This window comes from Heptranchias perlo, chromosome 3 (genome assembly GCF_035084215.1).
Source record: "Heptranchias perlo isolate sHepPer1 chromosome 3, sHepPer1.hap1, whole genome shotgun sequence".
Taxonomy (NCBI): domain Eukaryota; kingdom Metazoa; phylum Chordata; class Chondrichthyes; order Hexanchiformes; family Hexanchidae; genus Heptranchias; species Heptranchias perlo.
Genome location: NC_090327.1, coordinates 78,865,878 through 78,888,546, shown reverse-complemented (window position 1 = coordinate 78,888,546; position 22,669 = coordinate 78,865,878). Strand labels below are relative to the sequence as shown.

General features: G+C 44.6%; 1 protein-coding gene across 4 annotated transcripts in view; it reads right to left on the bottom strand.

Annotated features, from left to right (window-relative positions):
- The window catches only part of LOC137316340 (ATP-binding cassette sub-family C member 9-like), a 233,059-nt gene that overhangs the window by 133,106 nt on the left and 77,284 nt on the right, over window positions 1–22,669 (bottom strand). For all 4 annotated transcript variants that reach the window (XM_067980409.1, XM_067980417.1, XM_067980431.1 and 1 more), the window contains one exon: window positions 6,076–6,184. In XM_067980409.1, coding sequence (XP_067836510.1) covers window positions 6,076–6,184 — 109 coding nt within the window. The remainder of the gene's footprint in view (window positions 1–6,075; window positions 6,185–22,669) is intronic.

Genomic DNA, 22,669 nt, shown 5'->3' with positions numbered 1-22,669 from the left:
AGGTTAGAGGAGGGATCTGCACAAGTGCGCAGGAGCTGGGGCGGAGGGAACGGATACCACAGGAGCCAACTCACTGGAGGGCGAGGTCGCTCACTAGTTCTGCTGCAGAGGAGTCAGATGAGGACTTTGATGGGCCAGGCTACAGAAGACAGCTGATAGGCATACACCACCAAATGCTTGGGGTACTGGAAAGCCTGCCAGAAAGCCTGCGCATAATGAGAAGGGACATGGAGGAGTCCAGCTCCAACTTGGCACAGGGCTTTGCGCAGAGCTTAGAGCCCATCCTTTCCAATATGGAACAGGTGGTCACCTCCATCAGCGCATCTGTGGAACCCATCATGATGCAGCGTCTGATGACTGAAGTCACAGCACAAACATCTGCCATCCAAGGTCTGACTGCTGCTCTGGGGACCACTGTGCACTCCAGCAATCCGTTCTCCAGCCGATCACCAGGATTGCTGAGGCGCCGCCCCGGGAGAGTGGCAGTGGCACCATGGCAGTCGGACCTGCTGTCCTCCCTCAGGATGACAGCATTCCTGCTCCCACCCCTGCCACTCTGCCAGTGCCCCTGTTGTTGCTTCTCGGCCAGCCAGGCCAGACTGCTGCAGCCCATGCTGAGATGATGCAGTCTGAAGCCGGGCCCTCAAGGCCCAGAGCTGCTCATGGTCATCCTCCAAGGCCATCTGGACATTCCTCCATTGAAAGCCAGCAGCCTTCCACCACCCATGCTCCAGCCACTGGGGAAGCACCTCGTAGGAACACTAGGATAGGTAAAGGCACACAAACAACAGGCACTAAGGGAATGCACAAGGGTGAATAGTTCTGTTATGTTTGCATAATTTCATTTATTAATCCATAAATGAGAGTTTGATTTTGCATTCGGTGGTGGTTTTTATTCATGCAATGAGCTGAGAGGGACATCAATGTGTAATCTGATGGAGGGCGATTTGATTGTCTTGTGGGAGGGGAAAGGTGGGGAATGTAGGACTGTTGGTGAGTTGGGGGATGTGGTTCCAATTATTGATACCGGATCAGGCGAGCACGCACAGGCCTTACAGACAAGGCGTGTGGTTCCTGCTGCACTCTTGCGTCTTCCTCCACCTCCTCTTATGGCTCCACACCCTCCTCTTGAGCCTCTTCCTCCTCCTGCTCCTCCGCCTCTTCCTCAGGATCTTCTGCAGTCACTGGTGGCAAAGGCTGGTTCCTCATGATGGCAAGGTTGTGCAGCATGCAGCAGACCACCACAAATCTGCCCACCCGCTCAGGGGAGTACTGCAGGACTTGCACATGTCGCCAGCAGAGGCCTGATATGCTCCTGAGCCGTAGAAATTCAGTGCCACGGTGACCTTCACAGCCACAGGCAATGCTGTCCTTGGCCTGTTCTGAGGCTGCAGTTGTGGCCGCACCAGTTGACAGATCTCAGTGACGGCTTCCTTGGTGAACCTCAGGCGTCGGATGCAATCTTGCTTGGTCATGTTGAGATAAGAGAATTGATCCTGGAAGGCCCTCATTGGGTAGGGCCTCCTGCTCAGTGCCCTGCGCCTCCTCGTCCTCCGTCTCCTCGCAGCTTGATCTGCTGGGCGTGGCCTCTCTACATGCTCCCAGTCATGCTCAATGCCCATCGGGAGCCCTAGCAGACCGCCCACGGTTGGCAGGAATGTTGTTCCACCAGGGTTGTAACTTTCCGATTCGTAAGGCAATACCTGCCAAAGCACTCTCAAAAGTAGTGTAGGAACTCTCACTAAAAATAGGGAGCTTCAAAAAACGCTTCCTACTCCTCCAGCAGCCAGAAGCAATAATCCAGCAACTAACCTGCAACACCTGCATGGCCCCTTTAAATAGTGCTGGTGGGGGGGTCCTTCAGGCACTGTAAGAAATATTTAGATGGCCGGGGATAAGACTGCGTTGAGTTGAGCTTTAAGGTCGAAAATTGTGTGTATCACTTTAAATCAGCATTGCACACTGATTGAAGCCATTTTCTCCCTACTTTACATACTTCCAGTGTCCGATATTAGCGCATGCGCTGACTCCTATACCAAGATGGCGTCTGACGCACGTCATGCAGGAAACATGCGTGTGCATCCAAGATGCCATCTTGGATGTCGGAGAGGCCGTGGAGCGCCGAAACAACGGGTGCTACATGACCCAATTTAGCGCCCATTATTTCTACGTCTACCCTATCAAACCCTTTCATAATCTTAAAGGCCTCTATCAGGTCATCTGTCAGTATTCTCTTTTGTCGCGAAAACAGCCCCAGCCTATTCAATCTTTCCTGATCAGTATAACCTCTCATTTCTGGTATCATCCTAGTAAATCTTTTTTGTACCTTCTCCAGTGCCTCTAAATCCTTTTTATAGTGTTAAGCTAATTGGTCTATAATTCCCTGGACTTGTTTTATCTCCTTTTGTAAATATAACAATCACATTAGCTGTCCGCCAGTCCTCTGGCACTATTCCCTTTTCTACTGTATTTTTATTTGTATGTAATAGTGCCTCTGCTATCTCTTTCCTAACTTCTTTTAGTGTGCACAGATGCAATCCATCTGGACCTGTGGTTTTATCCTCTCTATGTTTGATTAGTTTATCAATTATCTGTACTCCTAAATCCCTTTGCTCCTCTACCCCGTGAGGTTGCATGTTCTCACTACACAAATCTCCTGTACAATGGCTGAATCTATACATCTTGATCCCCTTTGTGGCCTTTAATGAGGCAATATAAATCTTGTTTCTTTGAGTCTCTCAAGTCGAACCAACAACTATCATCTCTCACTTTCATCTATTGACTTTTCTGGTCTGAACAATTCTTCTGACCTCAAATGAATCTCACCCATTGCTAAAATTGCCTCTTAGACACTTTGTAGAACTATAAAAGCTTTTACCACATAGAAAGAGGCCACTCAACCTATCAAGTCTGTGCTGGCTCTTTGCTAGAGTAATCCAAAACGAATTCCACTGCCCTGTGCTCTCCCCATAGTCTTGTAACTTTCTCGGATTCAAACATTTATTGAAATATTTGTCCAATTTTCCTTGAAAAGAAGCAATACTCTCTGTCTCTATCACTCCCCGTAGCAAAGCATTCCATGCTCAAACAACTTATTGTGTAAAGAAAATTTCTCCTAACCTCCCTCCTCACTCTCAGTGATCATTTTAAATTGATGTCTCCCTGTCACCTACTCTACAACTAGAGCAAATAGTCTTTCCCTAATCATTCTATCAAAACTTTTTGCAACTTTAAAAATCTCTATGAAATATCCTCAGCCTTCTCTGGACTCAAGCCTCTCCTCAAAACTAAAGTTTCCCACCCAAGGGAACCTATGTTGTACGCTCGCTATAGCTTTAATGTCCTGTCTATAATGGGGAACCCAAACCTACACACAATACTCTTACTGTGACCTAACCAATGTTACTTTTTTTTATTCAATCATGGGATGTGGGCATCACTGGCAAGGCCAGCATTTATTGCCCATCCCTAATTGCCACCTGTCTGCCCATTCTGCTAATCTTTCTGTGTCTTCCTGAAGTCTTCTACAGTCCTCCTCATTGTTTGGCAAAGCTTCTACTTTGGCGGTCAGCAAACTGAAATTGTGTTCCTTATACCTAAGTCCAAATCATCTATGTCTACCAAAAGTGAATGCAGCACTGATTCTTGAGATACATCACTTCCAACTCTTCTCCAGACCAAGCACCATTTATCCTAACTCTGTTTCCTATCCATCAATTGCACTTTCTATCTATGCCGCTACATTTCCTTTTATACCATATGTCTGGATTTTTCTAACAAGCCTCGTCAGATAGCATATCGAACACCTTCTGAAAATCAATATACACTACATCTACTACATTCTCTTAATCTAATCGGTCAATTCTTCAAGTTTGTCAAACAAGACTTATCTTTAACAAATACATGCTGGCTATCCTTGATCAATCCATGCATTTTTAAATGCTCATTAATCTTATCTTGAATTGTGGGTGTAGATTTTTAACTTAACCGGTCCATGGGAAACTGATGGTAGCAAGTTGGTCACCCATTTTACACCCTTGTGATTTTACACTCATCTGACGTCAATGGAGATTAAAATCGGGCCGAGTATAAAATGGACAGCCAACCTGAATCAGTCGGTTTCCCACCCGGCGGGTTAGGTTAAAATTATCCCCATGGATTCTAAGAGTTTGTCTACAACTGATGTTAGATTAACTGAGTTTCTTCTTTCATGCCAAGCATTCATAGCGACGTCGCTTTTTGATCCTTCGATGTCAGCTCTTCCTAACACAGCCATTAATTTTCTATATAACCAAGTTTTTCCAAGACTAGAATAGTGCTCCCATATATGGGGTGGCTCCTCTAAAACCTCGCTCCATGGCTTAATATCTGACAGGGGACCCATCTATCGCTCTTAATCGCTCTATTTCTCGATGTGCTATATTTGAAATTGACTCTACTATTGTTAGTGTTCCTCCGAACATTCCTCTCTTGTTCCCCTAAGCTTCAAAAATGCTATCATACATACACTTTTTCCTCCCTGCGTGAAATCAAAACTTATCACACTGTCTTCTTTTTCAACTCATTCGTTTCCAGCACTTAATACTGTGGCTCTCTTAAACTTCTCACTCTTTCCTACCCCGACAATGTTTAATTTTTTTAAAAACCAAGATACTTCCTTCCCATTTTCACATGTTGATCCTAACACAAAACAAATACAAATTCAAGGTTCAACTGTGTGACGGGCTCCACAATGTTGCTTGTGGCTGTATAATCTCCTCTACTGTAGGAGATATTGTTAAATCATTTTCTTCTACCTTTTTTGGGAGGGAGAGGGAGGAATTCTTTAGGTTCAAAGTAATTCTCTCACTTTCATAATATTTAGGAGGGTATGGTAATGTAGTGGTTATGGTTGTGACTTCAAATCCCAGCATTACAAGTGTGCATATGTGCATGCATGGAGTGGAAAAAATGACAGACTTCTGATAACACACCTGAGCGAAAGAGGGGGGCGTTGGTGGAGGGTGAGTGTGAGAGAGAGAGAGAGAGAGAGAGAGAGAGAGAGAGAAAGAAAGAAAGAAAGAAAGAAAGAAAGAAAATGAGTGCGCGCAAGCGTGTCACACTCAGAGATACACATTGTGTCATGTCCCTCCCCTCAATGCTGACAAATGCAAGGAATCCGCTAGTGAGCCAAATCTCAGATTTAAGCCCCAGTTATGCCAAACCTCACCTTCTACTGTTCTGCTAAACCTCAGGCCTCCTCTTCACAATGACACCGGATCAAATGACCCACCATGCTGCCAAACTCCATCAGCGCCATTTCATTGCCATCAAGCTCCGGGATCCCCACCCCAGTTCTACCAAAGCCCAGGACTGTCCCAGTGTTACCAAAGCCTAGGACTGTCCCTAAATTCAGCTTAACCACATTACCTCTCGCCTCTACTGCTAAATACCAATTGGTATATCTTGCAAACCTCTTCGCTGTATATTTTCAGTTTTAAAAATGGTAAGGGATAAAAATTAAACACAGTGGTAAAGGAATATACATATACACATAAAATATAAAGGCTACTCATTTACAGTTTTTGCAGAATAATGGGGCAGAAATTGTGAATTTCAATTCCTAAATCACAGCAAAAATCTTATTATACATTTTTAAAAAATGCAATTTGACTTATTCAGTCACGGTAAATCAGTGACCCTGTTGTTATCTCCTGCACGGCATAAACATCCCTATTGTCATAAAATAGCGAATCCTCTGACTCACTGTGAGCAACACCACAGGAGATTTATTAGTATAGAATTAAATTCCTGTGTTTTGTGTTACAGTCTACTCAATTCAAAAGTGCAAGTAAACTTTTTAAGCACTAAGTTCCCAATTTGCTATGTTATTTGCATTAATTCATTTAAGTTAATGGATAATTCAATTTTTTTAAGTGGAAAAATACAACTGATTTATCAGGAGTAGACTCTACTGCCTGAAACCATTATGTAATTCTTTCTTAAAATGCACACTAATGTTGTACAACTGCTATGAACAGATTCTGATTTGGATACAATAGCTATCAAAGGTTTTCATAAGTGAATACAACTCACATGTCACAATGACATAAGCAGCTCCTTTCAGCATATACTTCAGCTCCTTCTCCCTTGCCACTTCAACAGCCTTGATAAAGATACCTTCCCAACTGTTAAGCTTTAAAAGCTAGAAGACAATTAAGATATAGGTTAAATAAGGACTCCAATGAAAAAAGTTCATGTAACTCTTTCTAACATATAAGACATAAACATTTTGGTAAAAAGGATTTGAATGAAAGGGCAACATGCATAAAATACAACAAACTTGAGTTTTAAGTCAGGCGGGGTTCGGAACAGGATAATCACTTAAAGATTCCACTCATTCCTTTAATGATTCAGCTGGTAAATTTATTGCCCAGCATGGAACCGAGCCACACAGACCATGGAAAAAATTTAAGTCATGAACCTAAGTTCACAACTATGTAGAAAAGGAAATAGAGTTACCTACCACATCATCTGAAAGTGATCAATTTTGTTAATTTTGTCCAAACTAAACTTACCAACAATACAACAGGAGTGGGACTCTAGAAGGACCAACAAAATAGAGGCAACGCAAGCAAATAATTCAGAGTACATCTTCAAGTAGTAAGAAAAAAAGAACTTGCATTTATATAACACCTTGCACAACCTCAGGATGTCCCAAAGCGGTTTAGTGACTTGGGTAAAGATAAGCAGAGCTTGGCAGGAAGGGACAGAGAATTTACCAATAATAGTGCAACAACAAATAAGGTCAAAACAGAAAAAAAATGGTTAAAAAGTCAAAATTAAAGACTCTTTATTGAATGCATGGAGCATTCTAAACAAGACAGAGGAATTAATTGCACAAATAGAGATAAATGGGTTTGACCTAATAGCCATTACAGAGAAATGGGGCCCGATTTTGCCAGGCCTGCGGGTTTCCGGCGGGTTGGGTTTCGGGAGCGTGGTCAACACGCTTGGTGAAATTAGTGGGTTGCCCGCGCGATCGTAGCAGGCAATCCACTAATTGGATCCAATTACCTGCTCCTCCGGGCTCCGCGCTGCTGATCTGCGCGTCGGGCGGGCTGCGCATGCGCAGTACGATCTGTCAGCTGGAGGCTCTCTAGTTAAAGGGGCAGTCCTCCACTGACAGATGCTGCAACCAATAGAACACTTTATAGCATGGAGCAGCCCAGGGGGAAGGCTGCTCCCAGTTTAATGATGCCTCACCCCAGGTATCACCAGATGGGGTGAGGAGGAGGGGGAGGACAGAGATCTTCCACCCGGCGGGCGGGAGGAAGCGGCCTGCCTCTGCTACCAAGAAGGCCTGGCTCGAGGTGGCAGAGGAGGTCACCTGCACCACCAACATATCGCCCACCTGCATACAATGCAGGAGGCGCTCCAATGACCGCAGTAGGTCAGCCACAGTGAGAACACGTAGTCTTTCCCCTACACTCCGTCTGCCACAACACTGCCCCCACCCCACATCTCCTTCGGCACCGCCAACACCACTCTGTCACATCACCTCTCATACCCACTCAAACCCCATCCTCATCTTACCTGCACCTACTCACCTCGCGAGTACTCACCCCGCCACTAACACGCAACCCAATCCTCATATAATCTCATGGCTCTATCCCATATGCACCCTCTCGTGCATCTCCCTCACGGCCAGCCTCACTCAACCTGCCACCACCTGTGCTGCAGCCACAGGGCATGCATCACATATGTGCAAGTAGGCAGCGTAAGGCAAACGTGTCGTGAGCATGAAGGGGATGCACAAGGGTGTTTGAGGGTTTGTCATGGGTGTTACCTATATTGAATTTCAGAACAACTCACATCACACATTATATTGGCACCACCACTGCCATGTCTCCGCGAATCCTGTCTGTTTTTACAATAATGCCCGCTCCTGGGTATCACTATGAGGACCCACCACTGATGCCACCCATTGTGTCACTGCAGAGTAGGTGCAGGTGTATTTGCAGGGCTCTTCCACGCAGACGACTGAGAGACATCGGCGGTGTACCCGGCTGCACCCTGGAAGGATGCGGAGGAGAAGCTGTGGAGGGCAGTGGTGACTTTGGCAGCGACAGGTAAGCAGATGGTGCTGGGGCCAGCCAGGAGCAGCTCGGCATGAAAGAGGCTGCAGATGTCCACGACTACATGTCGAGTGAATCTGCGCCTCCGTGTGCACTGCTGCTCGGAGAGGTCCGGGGAGCTGCGCCTCGGTCTGTGGACCCTGTGGCGAGGGTAGTGCCCTCTGCGACGCGTCTCTCTCTGCGGTAGCCCTCCCTCCTGCTGTACAGGTGGATGTGTCACAGCACTCTGTTGTGGAGCTCCACGTGTCAGAGGTGGACGGCGTGGATGGCGAGGCTGGTGATGCTGTTCGCCCTCCGAGGGGGTCATGACTGCAGCTACGACGGCCCCCATCCGCAATATGTACATCCGAGGGGGTCCGCAAGGTAGGCACATGCCTCCGGACCCCGGGGTGAGTGTGCAGGTTGGTGACTTTGACCGTCAGGAGTGGGGTGGTGGAGGCCACACTTTGTCCCAAGTGACAGAGCGGCCTCCTGCAATGGGTGAGGGTCTCCCCCCCCCCAACCTGTCAAATTGACCTTTGCAGCTGCCACAGGCTGACTGCTGCAACACGTCCAGTTCAACTAGGACTGCTTCCCCCAGTGTGTGAAACAGTCCCATGTTTCTCCAAAATTACACACAGTCCCTTAATCAGGTCAGTTAATGACCTGAACAACCGAAATAAATACACTCAAGTGGCATCCCGCTGGCTTTAATTGCCTGCGGGATTCCCACCAGCGGGGGCTACGCACGCACCCCCGCACGTCATCGGGGAACCCGGAAGTGGGCGGGATCGTGGCGCGATCCGGTCACGTGCCTGGATATCGGGATTTTCGGGGCCCCCCCGCTGGAAACGCAGAGGAAACCCGCCGGTAAAATCGAGCCCATGGTTGCAAAATGACCAAGGTTGGGAACTAAATATTCCAGGGTACATGACATTTAGAAAAGACAGGCAGATTGAAAAAGGAGGGGTTGTAGCCCTAATAATAAAGGAAGACATAAGGACAGTGGTGAGAAAGGATCTTGGCTCGGAAGATCAGGAAGTAGAATCACTATGGGTGGAAATTAGAAATAACAAGGGGCAGAAAACACTGGTGGGAATAGTCTATAGGACCCCTAATAGTAGCAAAACGGTTGGATAGAGTATTAATCATGAAATAATAGAAGCTTGTAACTAAGGAAATGCAGTCATCATGGGGATCTTTAATCTTCATATAGACTAGGCAAATCAAATTGGCAAAGGTAGCTTGGAAGACGAGTTCACGGAATGTATTTGAGACTGTTTCCTAGAACAATACGTCATGGAACTAACCAGGGAACAGGCTATTTTAGATCTTGTATTATGTAATGAGATAGGGTTAATTAGTAATCGCTCAGTAAAAGAACCTCTGGGGAAGAGTGACCATAATATGATAGAATTTCACATTGAGTTTGAAAGTAACGTACTTAAGTCAGAAAGTAGAGTCTTAAACTTAAACAAAGCCAATTACATAGGTATGAGGGGCGAGTTGTCAAAGGTAGATTGGGAAATTAAATTAAAGGGTTTGACAGTTGAAAAGCAATGGTGAACATTTAAAGAAATATTTCAATATTCTCAACAAAAATACATTCCATTGAGAAATAAAAACTCCACAGGAAAAGTGATCCACCCATGGCTAACTAAAGAAGTTAAGGAGAGTATTAGATTGAAAGAAGAGGTCTATAATGTTGCCAAGAAGAGTAATAAGCCTGGGGATTGGGAAAGTTTTAGAAACCAACATAGGACAACCAAAAAATTGATAAAAAGGGAGAAAATAGAATATGAAAGTAAACTAGCAGAAATATAAACACTGATTGTAAGAGCTTCTACAAGTATGTAAAAATGAAGAGAGTAGCAAAAGTAAACTGTGGTCCCTTAGAGACCGAGACAGGAGAAATTATAATGGGGGAAATCAGGAAATGGCAGATGCGTTAAACAAATATTTTGTATCTGTTTTCACAGTAGAAGACACTAAAAGCATACCAAAAATAGTAGGGAACCAATGGGTAACTAAGAGTAAGGAACTTAAAACAATTAATATCACTAGAGAAAAAGTACTGGACAAACTAATGGGACTAAAAGCCGACAAATCCCCTGGACCTGATGGCTACATCCTAGGGTTCTAAAAGAGGTGGCTGCAGAGATAGTGGTTATGATCTTCCAAAATTCTCTAGATTCTGAAACGGTCCCAGTGGACCGGAAGGTAGCAAATGTTACACGGCTATTCAAGAAGGGAGGGAGAGAGAAAAGAGGAGACTACAGGCCAGTTAGCCTTACAGTGGTCATCAGGAAAATGCTGGAATCCATTATTAAGGAAGTGGTAACAGAGCACTTAGAAAATCATAATATGATTAGGCAGAGTCAACATGGTTTAGTGAAAGGGAAATCGTGTTTGACAAATTTATTAGAATTTTTTGAGGATGTAACCAGCAGGGTAGATAAAGGGCAACCAGTCGATGTAGTATATTTGGATTTTCAAAAGGGATTCGTTAAGGTGCCACATAAAAGGTTGTTACACAGGTAAGAGTTCATGGGGTTGGGGGTAATATATTAGCATGGATAGAGAATTGGTTAAAGGACAGAAAACAGAGTGGGCAAGAAGGTGGCAGATGGAGTATAATGTGGGGAAATGTGAAGTTATTCACTTTGGTAGGAAGACTAGAAAAACAGAATATTTTTTAAATGGTGAGAAACTATTAAATGTTGGTATTCAGAGAGACTTGGGTGTCCTCGTACAAGAAACACAAAAAGTTAGTATGAGGGTACAGCAAGCAATTAGGAAAGCAAATGCCATGTTGGCCTTTATTACAAGGGGTTGCAGTACAAGAGTAAGGAAGTCTTACTACAGTTGTACAGGGCTTTAAATGAGGCCTCACCTGGAGTACTACATACAGTTTTGGTCTCCTTATCTAACAACGAAGGTTCACTAGATTAATTCCTGGGATGCGATGGTTGTCCTATGGAAAGAGGTTGAACAGAATGGGCCTATACTCTCTGGAGTTTAGAAGAATGAGAGGTGATCTCATTGAAACATATAAGGTTCTAAGGGGGCTTGACAGGATAGATGCTGAGAGATTGTTTCCCCTGGCTAGAGAGTCTAGAACTAGGGGATACAGACACAGGAAAAGGGGTTGGCCATTAAAGACTGAGATGAGGAGGAATTTCTTCACGCAGAGGGTTGTGAATCTTTAGAATTCTCTACCCCAGAGGCTTGTGGATGCTAAGTCTTGAATATATTCAAGGCTCAGATAGATAGATTTTTGGACTCAAGGGGAATCAAAGAATATGGGGATTGGGCGGGAAAGTGGAGTTGAGGTCGAAGATCAGCCGTGATCTAACTGAATGGCGGAGCAGGCTCAAGGGGCCATATGGCCTACTCCTGCTCCTATTTCTTATGTTCCTATGTTTACAGCCAATGAAGAACTTTTGACGTGTAGTCACTATTATAACTTAGGAAACATGGCAGCCAATTTTTCCAAGGCAAGGTCCCACAAATAGCAATGAAATAAATGACAAGATCTTTCTTTAAAAAAGGTATTGGTCAGGGGGTAAATAACAATGGGTAAACTCCTTCCTCTTCAAATAGTGCCATGGGATCTTTTATATCCACAGGAGACAGCTGACTGGGCCTTGGTTTAACATTTCATCCAAAAGACGCCACCTCGAACACTGCAGCGCTCCCTCAGTACTACACTGAAGTGTCAGCTTAGATTTTGTGCTCAAATCTCTGGAATGGGGCTTAAATCCATGACCTTCTGACTCAGAGGCAAAAGTGCTACCACTGAGCCTGGGCTGACACTTTAAGCAGCACAACAGAAACATTGACAGGCCCAGGAGCCCGTCAAGCATTTGTGCAGAGAATAATGCATAGTGTAGGGAAACAGAGAAGATTTTCTTTTAAAAATCAAATATACTAACCACCTGCACAAATTCATCTTACTAGATCTTGCAATTAGACAGTCTTCAACTCAAAGCTTTTGACAACTATACAACAACTTCTCGAGAAAATATTTGAATGGGACAGGTCAGTGCCAATCAAGGTACAAAAAAGAGCATTTGAGGCAATTTTATCTCAATTTGTTGAAAACAATCAAATATAAGGCACTCACTGGCACTCACTTGCCCCCCTCCCCCCCCTCCACCATCCACATAAACAACAAATCTAAAATTGTAAAGATTGGATCATTGGTTTCTCACTCCTACTGTCTTACTCAACACTGGCCTCAACGTGGGATTGAATGTGAAACTATTCCATGTGTACAATGTACTCTTAGAATTCAATTAGGTACATCATTGCTATATTTGTAAATTGAAGTCATAACTGTGCAATGTATTTAAAAAACTTGCAATGAAAGCTTGCTTGTTAAATCCAAAATTTTAAATTTAAAGTAAAAATTTAAATTCAAAAGTCATAATTGCAATCAGAAGCAAAGTTTTTGTGCTTCTTTTACTCAAGTGTAAAATTTGGGAGGAAGAGTAATTGAAAATCTAATGCAAGCCAGATACTGTGATCCTATTTATTCTTTATAATGGTCAATTCTATATGGTCCAATATTTAAACAACAGATTAGCAATGTACAAACTATATGCCTGGGGAAAAAAGGTTGTCTTACATTATTCAAAAATGTCAACACACTAAAACTCTTTTTTAAAATTCGTTCATGGGATATGGGCATCGCTGGCGAGGCCGGCATTTATTGCCCATCCCTAATTGCCCTTGAGAAGGTGGTGGTGAGCCGCTTTCTTGAACCGCTGCAGTCCGTATGGTGAAGGTTCTCCCACAGTTCTGTTAGGAAGGGAGTTCCAGGATTTTGACCCAGCGACGATGAATGAACGGCGATATATTTCCAAGTCGGGATGGTGTGTGATTTGGAGGGGAACATGCAGGTGGTGGTGTTCCCATGGACCTGCTGCTCTTGTCCTTCTAGGTGGTAGAGGTCGCGGGTTTGGGAGGTGCTGTCAAAGAAGCCTTGGTGAGTTGCTGCAGTGCATCCTGTGGATGGTACACACTGCAGCCACTGTGCACCGGTAGTGAAGGGAGTGAATATTTAGGGTGGTGGATGGGGTGCCAATCAAGCGGGCTGCTTTGTCCTGGATGGTGTCGGGCTTCTTGAGTGTTGTTGGAACTGCACACATCCAGGCAAGTGGAGAGTATTTCATCACACTCCTGACTTGTGCCTTGTAGAGGGTGGAAAGGCTTTGGGGAGTCACTCGCCGCAGAATACCCAGCCTCTGACCTGCTCTTGTAGCCACAGTATTTATGTGGCTGGTCCAGTTAAGTTTCTGGTCAATGGTGACCCCCAGGATGTTGATGATGGGGGATTCGGCGATGGTAATGCCGTTGAATGTCAAGGGGAGGTGGTTAGACTCTCTCTTGTTGGAGATGGTCATTGCCTGGCATTTGTCTGGCGCGAATGTTACTTGCCACTTACGAGCCCAAGCCTGGATGTTGTCCAGGTCTTGCTGCATGCGGGCTTGGACTGCTTCATTATCTGAGGGGTTGCGAATGGAACTGAACACTCTGCAATCATCAGCGAACATCCCCATTTCCGACCTTATGATGGAGGGAAGGTCATTGATGAAGCAGCTGAAGATGGTTGGGCCTAGGACACTGCCTTGAGGAACTCCTGCAGCAATGTCCTGGGGCTGAGATGATTGGCCTCCAACAACCACTACCATCTTCCTTTGTGCTAGGTATGACTCCAGCCACTGGAGAGTTTTCCCCCTGATTCCCATTGATTTCAATTTTACTAGGGCTTCTTGGTGCCACACTCGGTCAAATGCTGCCTTGATGTCAAGGGCAGTCACTCTCACCTCACCTCTGGAATTCAGCTCTTTTGCAAGCACAACATTCTACAGCATATTTGGCAATCACATTTATCCTGTAATGCACAGAATCTTGTAACCAAATGTTGTTCAACACAAATAAGGAGCATTGCTGGCACAAGTTGTATACTAAACACAATGGTTGTGAGCCTGAATTCCAAGAACTTCCCTAAAAGGGCAAAACGAATATTGGTATGACACAAAAGTCACAATACATTGATTCTATAAATCCCAAAAAGTGACTTCTCAGAAAAGCTGAATATACATTGTGAAACTACTGTTCAAAGCAGACAATTAGCCATTATAGGGACTACAATACTAAACTTGTTCTGTGCGTTTGGCAAGAAACTTCCATGTAGTTTGGGTTACCAAATAAATCACAAGACAATTTGATACCTTTTTATTTTAATGTTAGTTTGAAAGTTCTACACAGTTCAATAGTATGTTAAACTTATTGAATGTGATTTACAGTTTGTTTGTATTTTAATCTATAAAACGATGTGAAATCGTTACAGAACTGGACTAATGTGTCTTGATGCTGTTTATATAATTGTTTTAAATAAGTCAGCTTATCTCAGATAAAGTTTTGTTTAGTACCAAATAGTGAAGATTTATTAGTAAGTGAAGGGCAGGCATTAGTGATATTGAAGAGTACGTTACAGGTAATAGCCATAGTAATACAATAAAGATTTTCAGAGGAAGGAGTTTTAACATAGGCTTTCAATCTTCCAACAGGACATGGGCATGGTGCCTTACTAGCCTTCTATTAGTGATGACTGCTGCATGCAAGTTGTTGTTATTGTTGATCTGTTTACCCAAAGAGTGGTTAGAATGTGGAACTTGCTACCACATGGAGTAGTTGAGGCGAATAGTATAGATGCCTTTAAGGAGAAGCTAGATAAGTACATGAGAGAGAAAGAAATCAAAGGATAACATTTTCAAGAGGAGAAAAATAAAATCAATCTGAGCTCCTGCTCCCAACTTCTATGCAATTATAGTATCATAGTATGTTACAGCACAGAAGGAGACCATTCGGCCCATCGTGCCTGCTCTTTGAAAAGACTGTCCAATTAGTCCCACTCCCCTGCTCTTTCCCCATAGCCCTGTAATTTTTTTTTCCTTTTGAACATTATTATTGTATCTGCTTCCACCATCCTTTAAGGCAGTGCATTCCAGATCATAACAACTCTGCGTAAAAAAAAATGTTTCCTCATGTCACCTCTGGTTCTTTTGCCAATCACTGAAATCTGTGTACTCTGGTTACCGACTCTTCTGTCACTGGAAACAGTTTCTCCTGATTTACTCTATCAAAACCCTTAATGATTTTGAACACCTCTATCAAATCTCCTCTTAACCTTCTCTGTTCTAAAGAGAACAACCCCAGCGTCTTGACATAACTGAAGTTCCTCATCCCTGGCACCATTCTAGTAAATCTCTTCTGCACCCTCTCTAAGGTGCAGAAGAGATTCCTTCCTAAAGTGTGGTGCCCAGAACTGAACACAATACTCCAGTTGAAGCCTAACCAGTATTTTATAAAGGTTTGGCATAACTTCCTTGCTTTTGTACTCTATGCCTTTATTGATAAAGCCCAGGAATCCACATGCTTCTTTAAAACAGCCTTCTCAACTTGTCCTGCCACCTTCAAAGATCTGTGTACATGCACTCCCAGGTCTTTCTGTTCCTGTACTTCCTTTAAAATTGTTCCAATTAGTTTATATTGCGTCTCCTCATTCTTTCTACTAAATGTATCACTTCACACTTCTCTGCCTTAAATTTCATTTGCCATGTGTCTGCCCATTTCACCAGTCTGTCTATGTCCTCCTGAAGTCTGTTACTATCCTCCAAATTGTTTACTACATTTCCGAGTTTCGTGTCATCTGCAAACCTTGAAATTATACCCTCTATACCCAAGTCCTGGTCATTAATATATATCAAAAAGAGCAATGGTCCTAATACTGACTGCTGGGGAACACCACTGTATACTTCCCTCCAGTCTGGAAAACAACCGTTCACCACTACTCTCGGCTTTCTGATCCTTAGCCAATTTTGTATCCACATTGCCACTCTCCCTTTAATCCCTTGGGTGTTAAAATTGCTTAAAAGTCTATTATGTGGTACTTTATCAAATGCCTTTTGAAAGTCCATATACACATCAACCCTCTCTGTTACTTCATCAAAGAACTCAATCAAGTTAGTCAAACATGATTTTGCTTTAATAAATCTGTGCTGTCTTTCATTTATTAGCCCATATTTTTCCAAGTGCCAATTAATTTTGTTCCGGATTATTACCTCTAAAAGTTTCACCATCACCGACATTAGGCTGACTGGCCTGTAATTGCCAGGTTTATCCCTCTCCCCTTTTTTGAACAGGGGTGTAACATTTACAATCCTCCAGTCCTCATATCTAAGGAGGATTGGAAGATTGTGGCCAGAGCCTCTGGAATTTCTATCCTTACTTCCCTCAGTAAGCTAGGATGCATCCTATCTGAACCGGGTGACTTTTCTACTGTGAGTACTGCCAATCTTTTATGTACCTCCTCTTTATCTATTTTTATCCTATCCAATAACGCTATGATCTCCTCCTTTACTGCTACAACAGCAGCATCCTTTTCTCTAGTGAAGAATGATGCGGAGTATACATTTAATACCATAGCCATACCCTCTGCCTCCACAAGATCTCCTTTATTGTCCCTAATCGGCCCCACCCTTCCTTCGACTACACTTTTACTATTTGTATATGGGTTCCCTTTCATGTTAGCCCCTCTTATTCCCTTTTAGCTTGGTTGTCTACTGTATTATGAACCTTACATTAGTCATAAGCCTCCTTTTTCTGTTTCATTTTAATCTCTATATCATTAATCATCCAGGGAGCTCTAGCTTTGGATGTCCTTTCTTTCCCCCTCATGGGAATGTGTTTACTCAGTACCCAAACTATCTCCTCCATGAAGACCTCCCATTGTTCAATTACTGTTTTGCCGAACAATTTTTGATTCCAATCCACCTGGGCAAGATCCCTGTTTAATTCACTGAAATTAGCTCTCCTCCAGTTAAGTATTTTTACATTTGATTATTCCTTGTCCTTTTCCATAACTATTCTAAACCTAATGATATTATGATCACCATTCCCCAAATGCTCCCACACTGAAACATGCTCCACTTCACTTCCCAGAACTAGATCCAGCATTGCTTCCTTCCTTCCTCATTGGGCTGGAAATACAATGATCAAGAAAGTTTTCTTGTACACATTTCAGGAATTCCTCCCACTTATTGCCCTTTACACTGTTACTATCTCAGTCTATATTGGGATAATTGAAGTCCCCCATTATCACTGCTCTACATTTCTTGCATCTTTCTGTAATTTGCCTGCAAATTTGCTCCTCTATCACCTTCCCACTATTTGGTAGTCTATAGCATACACCCAGTAGTCTAATAGCTCCTCTATGGTTCCTTAATTCTAACCAAATAGATTCTGTCTTTGACCCTTCAACTACATCATCTCTTTCCAGTGCTATAATAGTTTCTTTGATCAATACTGCCACTCCCACCCCCTTTCTTTCCTTAATACCTTGTAGTCAGGAATATTAAGGACCCAATCTTCCCCTTCTTTGAGCCAGGTCTCTGTTATTGCCACTATATCATAGTCCCATGTGACGGCTTGTGCCTGCAGCTCACGAACCTTATTTATCACGCTACGTGCCTTTACGCACATGCACTCCAAACTCATCTTAGACTGCCTTGCATTTGCCCCCTGTTTGATCCCTCCCATTTCTGAACTATTCTTTACTCTAGTGCTATTTGTCTCTCCCAGTCCTCTGTGCACCTTGTTTCTTCTTTCTAATATTTCCTTCTGGTGCCCATCCCACTGTCAAATTAATTTAAACCCTTCCCCACAGCACTAGTTAACCTCCCCACAAGGACATTGGACCCAGCTCTGTTGAGGTGCAACCCATCCGTCTTAAACAAGTCCCTTCTGCCCCAGAACTGGTCCCAATGCCCCAGGAATACGAAGCCCTCCCTCCTGCACCATTTTCCAGCCACACATTAACTTGTCTTATCCTATTGTTCCCATACTCATTAGCGCGTGGCACTGGGAGTAATCCAGAGATTACTACCTTTGAGGTCCTGCTTTTTTACTTCGTCCCTAGCTTCTGAAACACTGACTGCAGGATCTCAACCCTTCTCCTTCCTATCTCATTGGTTCGCACATGGACCACGACTTCTGGCTGTTCCCCTTCTCCTTTCAAAATGCTCTGCACCCTTTCAGTGATATCCTTTACCCTGGCACCAGGGAGGCAACATCATGTGGGGCTCACGTCAGCTGGTGTAGAAACGCCTGTCTATCCCCCTGACTATCGAATCCCCTATAACAACTGCATTTCTATACTTTCTTGTGCCCCCCGTGCAGGCAAATCTCCCATGATGCTGTGGATTTGCTTCTGACTGCACTCCCCCGAGTTGACATCACCCTCACTGGTATTCAAGACTGAATACCGGTTTGTGGGTGCCACACTCCCAGAGGATTCCTCAACTGCCTGCCTGTTCCTCACCTACATCCTCTCCTCCTAAACTCTTCGTAGCGGTGGGGTGACTATCTCCTGAAATGTACAATCCATGAAACTCTCAGTTTCCCGTTTGCACTGTAGTGACTCTGACCTTGAGCTCAGGATGTGCATGCAATCGGCCCCAGCTATCCTGCCACGTTAGCTAACAGTTATTTAAAACTGTTTGTTTAGCTTGAAGGCTATTTAACTGTTTAGCTAACACTAAAACACAAAGTCTAACCACTAAAAAAAACACTAACCACTACTAAAAATACTAACCAATCAAATAAATACTTATCTGTCACTTACCCCCGCTGCTCCTGCTTGTGTTGTGGCGTCACTTTTTCATTTTTTTTTCTGCCTGGCATTGCTAGAAAATCTGTGTATGTCAATTGAGAGCAGCCTCAGTTGTGATGTTTACACATGAAGAATGGCCCGATGGGGAAGGTACTACAGAGCTGCTGGTCCAATCATGAGTAACTGCCTTCAGCAGAAATGGGGAACAAAGGACACACTTCACTACACCTGCATCACTACATTGTGTAAAACGCTTCAGCACATGAACTGTGTTACAAAGCCAATACTGTACTGCAGTCACAAACATAATAATCCACAAAATTGAAGCTTAAGTCATCAATAAATTCATCCAAAATCGGAAATTGTCTTACAACTTAGCCACATCACCTATTGGGAGATTGCGCATTTCAACATTTGGAATCACACGTTTCACTGCTGCACTCTTTTGCTGTTCAGGTCTGGATCATCCAGAGCCATCCACGTAAACAGCGATTGTGATTCTATAGGTTCTCAAAGAGGAACACTATGAGACAGCAATGTGGTTGATTCTTAATCGCCCTCTGAAATGGCCTGGCAAGCCACTCAGTTGTACAATCTCACGAAAAAAAGTCAGAACAATAAAAAAACTGGACGGACCACATGGCATCGGACGACTAGGCACCAAACACGACAAAGGCAAACCAAGCCCAGTCGACACTGCAAAGTCTTCCTCACTAACATCTGGGGACTTGTGCCAAAATTGGGAGAACAGTCCCACAGACTAGTCAAGCAACAGCCTGACTCAGCCATACTTACAAAATCATAACTTTCAGACTCTTCCATCACCATCCCTGGGTATGTCCTGTCCCACCAGCAGGACTGACCCCCAGAGGTGGTGGTACAGTGATATACAGTCAGGGGGAAGTGGCCCTGGGAGTCCTCAACATTAACTCCGGACCCCATGAAATCTCATGGCATCAGGTCAAACATGGGCAAGGAAACCTCCTGCTGATTACCACCTACCGCCCTCCCTCAGCTGATGAATCAGTCCTCCTCCATGTTGAACACCACTTGGAGGAAGCACTGAGGGTAGCAAGGGCACAGAATGTACTCTGGGTGGGGGACTTCAACGTCCATCACCAAGAGTGGCTCGGTAGCACCACTACTGACTGAGCTGGCTGAGTCCTGAAGGACACTGCTGCCAGACTGGGCGGCAGGCGGTGAGCGAACCAATACGAGGGAAAAACCTACTTGACGTCGTCCTCACCAATCTACCTGTCACAGATGCATCTGTCCACGACAGTATTGGTAGGAGTGACCACCGCACAGTCCTCGTGGAGACGAAGTCCCATCTTCGCACTGAGAACACCATCCAACGTGTTATGTGGCACTATCACCGCACAAAATGGGATAGATTCAGAACAGATCTATCAGCTCAAAACTGGGCATCCATGAGGCACTGTGGGCCATCAGCAGCAGAACTGTATTCCAGCACAATCTGTAATGTCATGGCCCGGCATCTTCCTCACTCTACCATTACCAAAAAGCCAGGGGATCAACCCTGGTTCAATAAGGAGTGTAGAAGAGCATGCCAGGATCAGCACCAGGCGTACCTAAAAATGAGGTGCCAACCTGGTGAAGCTACAACTCAGGATTACATGCATGCTAAACAGCGGAAGCAACATGCTATAGACAGAGCGAGGCAATTCCACAACCAACGGATCAGATCAAACCTCTGCAGTCCTGCCACATCCAGTCATGAATGGTGGTGGACACTTAAACAACTAATGGGAGGAGGAGGCCCTGTAAACATCCCCATACTTAATGATGGCGGAGTCCAGCACGAGTGCAAAAGACAAGGCTGACGCGTTTGCAACCATCTTCAGCCAGAAGTGCCGTGTGGATGATCCATCTCGGCCTCCTCCCAATATCCCCACCATCACAGAAGCCAGTCTTCAGCCAATTCGATTCACTCCACGTGATATCAAGAAATGGCTGAGTGTACTGGATACAGCAAAGGCTAAGGGCCCCGACAACATCCCAGCTATCGAGCTGAAGACTTGTGCTCCAGAACTAGCCGCGCCTTTAGCCAAACTGATCCAATACAGCTACAACACTGGCATCTACCCGACAATGTGGAAAATTGCCTAGGTATGTCCTGTCCACAAAAAACAGGACAAATCCAATCCGGCCAATTACCGCCCCATCAGTCTACTCTCAATCATCAGCAAAGTGATGGAAGGTGTCGTCGACAGTGCTATGAAGCGACACTTACTTACCAATAACCTGCTCACCAATGCTCAGTTTGGGCTCCGCCAAGACCACTCGGCTCCAGACTTCTTTACAGCCTTGGTCCAAACATGGACAAAAGAGCTGAATTCCAGAGGTGAGGTGAGAGTGACTGCCCTTGACATCAAGGCAGCATTTGACCGAGTGTGGCACCAAGGAGCCCGAGTAAAATTGAAGTCAATGGGAATCAGGGGGAAAGCTTTCCAGTGGCTGGAGTCTTACCTAGCACAAAGGAAGATGGTAGTGATTGTTGGAGGCCAATCATCTCAGACCCAGGACATTGCTGCAGGAGTTCCTCAGGGTAGTGTCCTAGGCCCAGCCATCTTCAGCTGCTTCATCAATGACCTTCCTTCCACCATAAGGTCAGAAATGGAGATGTTCGCTGATGATTGCAGAGTGTTCAGTTCCATTTGCATCCCCTCAGATTATGAAGCAGTCCGTGCCCGCATGCAGCAAGACCTGGACAACATCCAGGCTTGGGCTCATAAGTGGCAAGTAACATTCGCGCCAGACAAGTGTCAGGCAATGACCATCTCCAACAAGAGAGAGTCTAACCACCTCCCCTTGACATTCAACGGCATTACCATCGCCGAATCCCCCATCATCAACATCCTGGGGGGTCACCATTGACCAGAAACATAACTGGACCAGCCACATAAATACTGTGGCTACAAGAGCAGGTCAGAGGCTGGGTATTCTGCGGCGAGTGACTCACCTCCTGACTCCCCAATGCCTTTCCACCATCTACAAGGCACAAGTTAGGAGTGTGATGGAATACTCTCCACTTGCCTGGAAGACTGCAGCTCCAACAACTCTCAAGAAGCTCGACACCATCCAGGACAAAGCAGCCCGCTTGATTGGCACCCCTTCCACTACCCTAAATATTCACTCCCTTCATCACCGCGCATCGTGGCCGCAGCATGTACCATCCACAGGATGCACTGCAGCAACTCACCAAGGCTTCTTCGACAGTACCTCCCAAACCCGCGGCCTCTACCACCTAAAAGGACAAGGGCAGCAGGCACATGGGAACAACACCACCTGCACGTTCCCCTCCAAGTCACATACCATCCCGACTTGGAAATATATCGCCGTTCCTTCATCGTCGCTGGGTCAAAATCCTGGAACTCCCTACCTAACAGCACTGTGGGAGAACCTTCACCAAATGGACAGCAACGGTTCAAGGCGGCGGCTCACCACCACCTTCTCAAGGGCAATTAGGGATGGGCAATAAATGCTGGCCTCGCCACCGACGCCCACATCCCATGAACGAATAAAAAAAACAGAAGGCAAGAGTGAAGCTGTTATGAAGAGAGACTTGAGAAGGTAAGATTTTTTTTCACAAGAGCCAAAAAGATTAAGGTTTTCAAGATTTTGATGGAGTTATAAGGCAAATAGTGATAGAATTATTTCCACAGTAACAATGGGGCACACATTTAAGATGATCACAAAAAGAATTTATGGGGAGGTTAGAAAAAAATGATTCATGCAGAGGGTGGTTCGAACATGGCATTCTCTGCCACAAACTTGTAAAATAATTTATGGACTCTGCCTCTACAAGGGAATTATATAGTTGCTGGTAAAAGAGCAATATTAATAAGAGTATGAGGAGTGAGCAGGATTA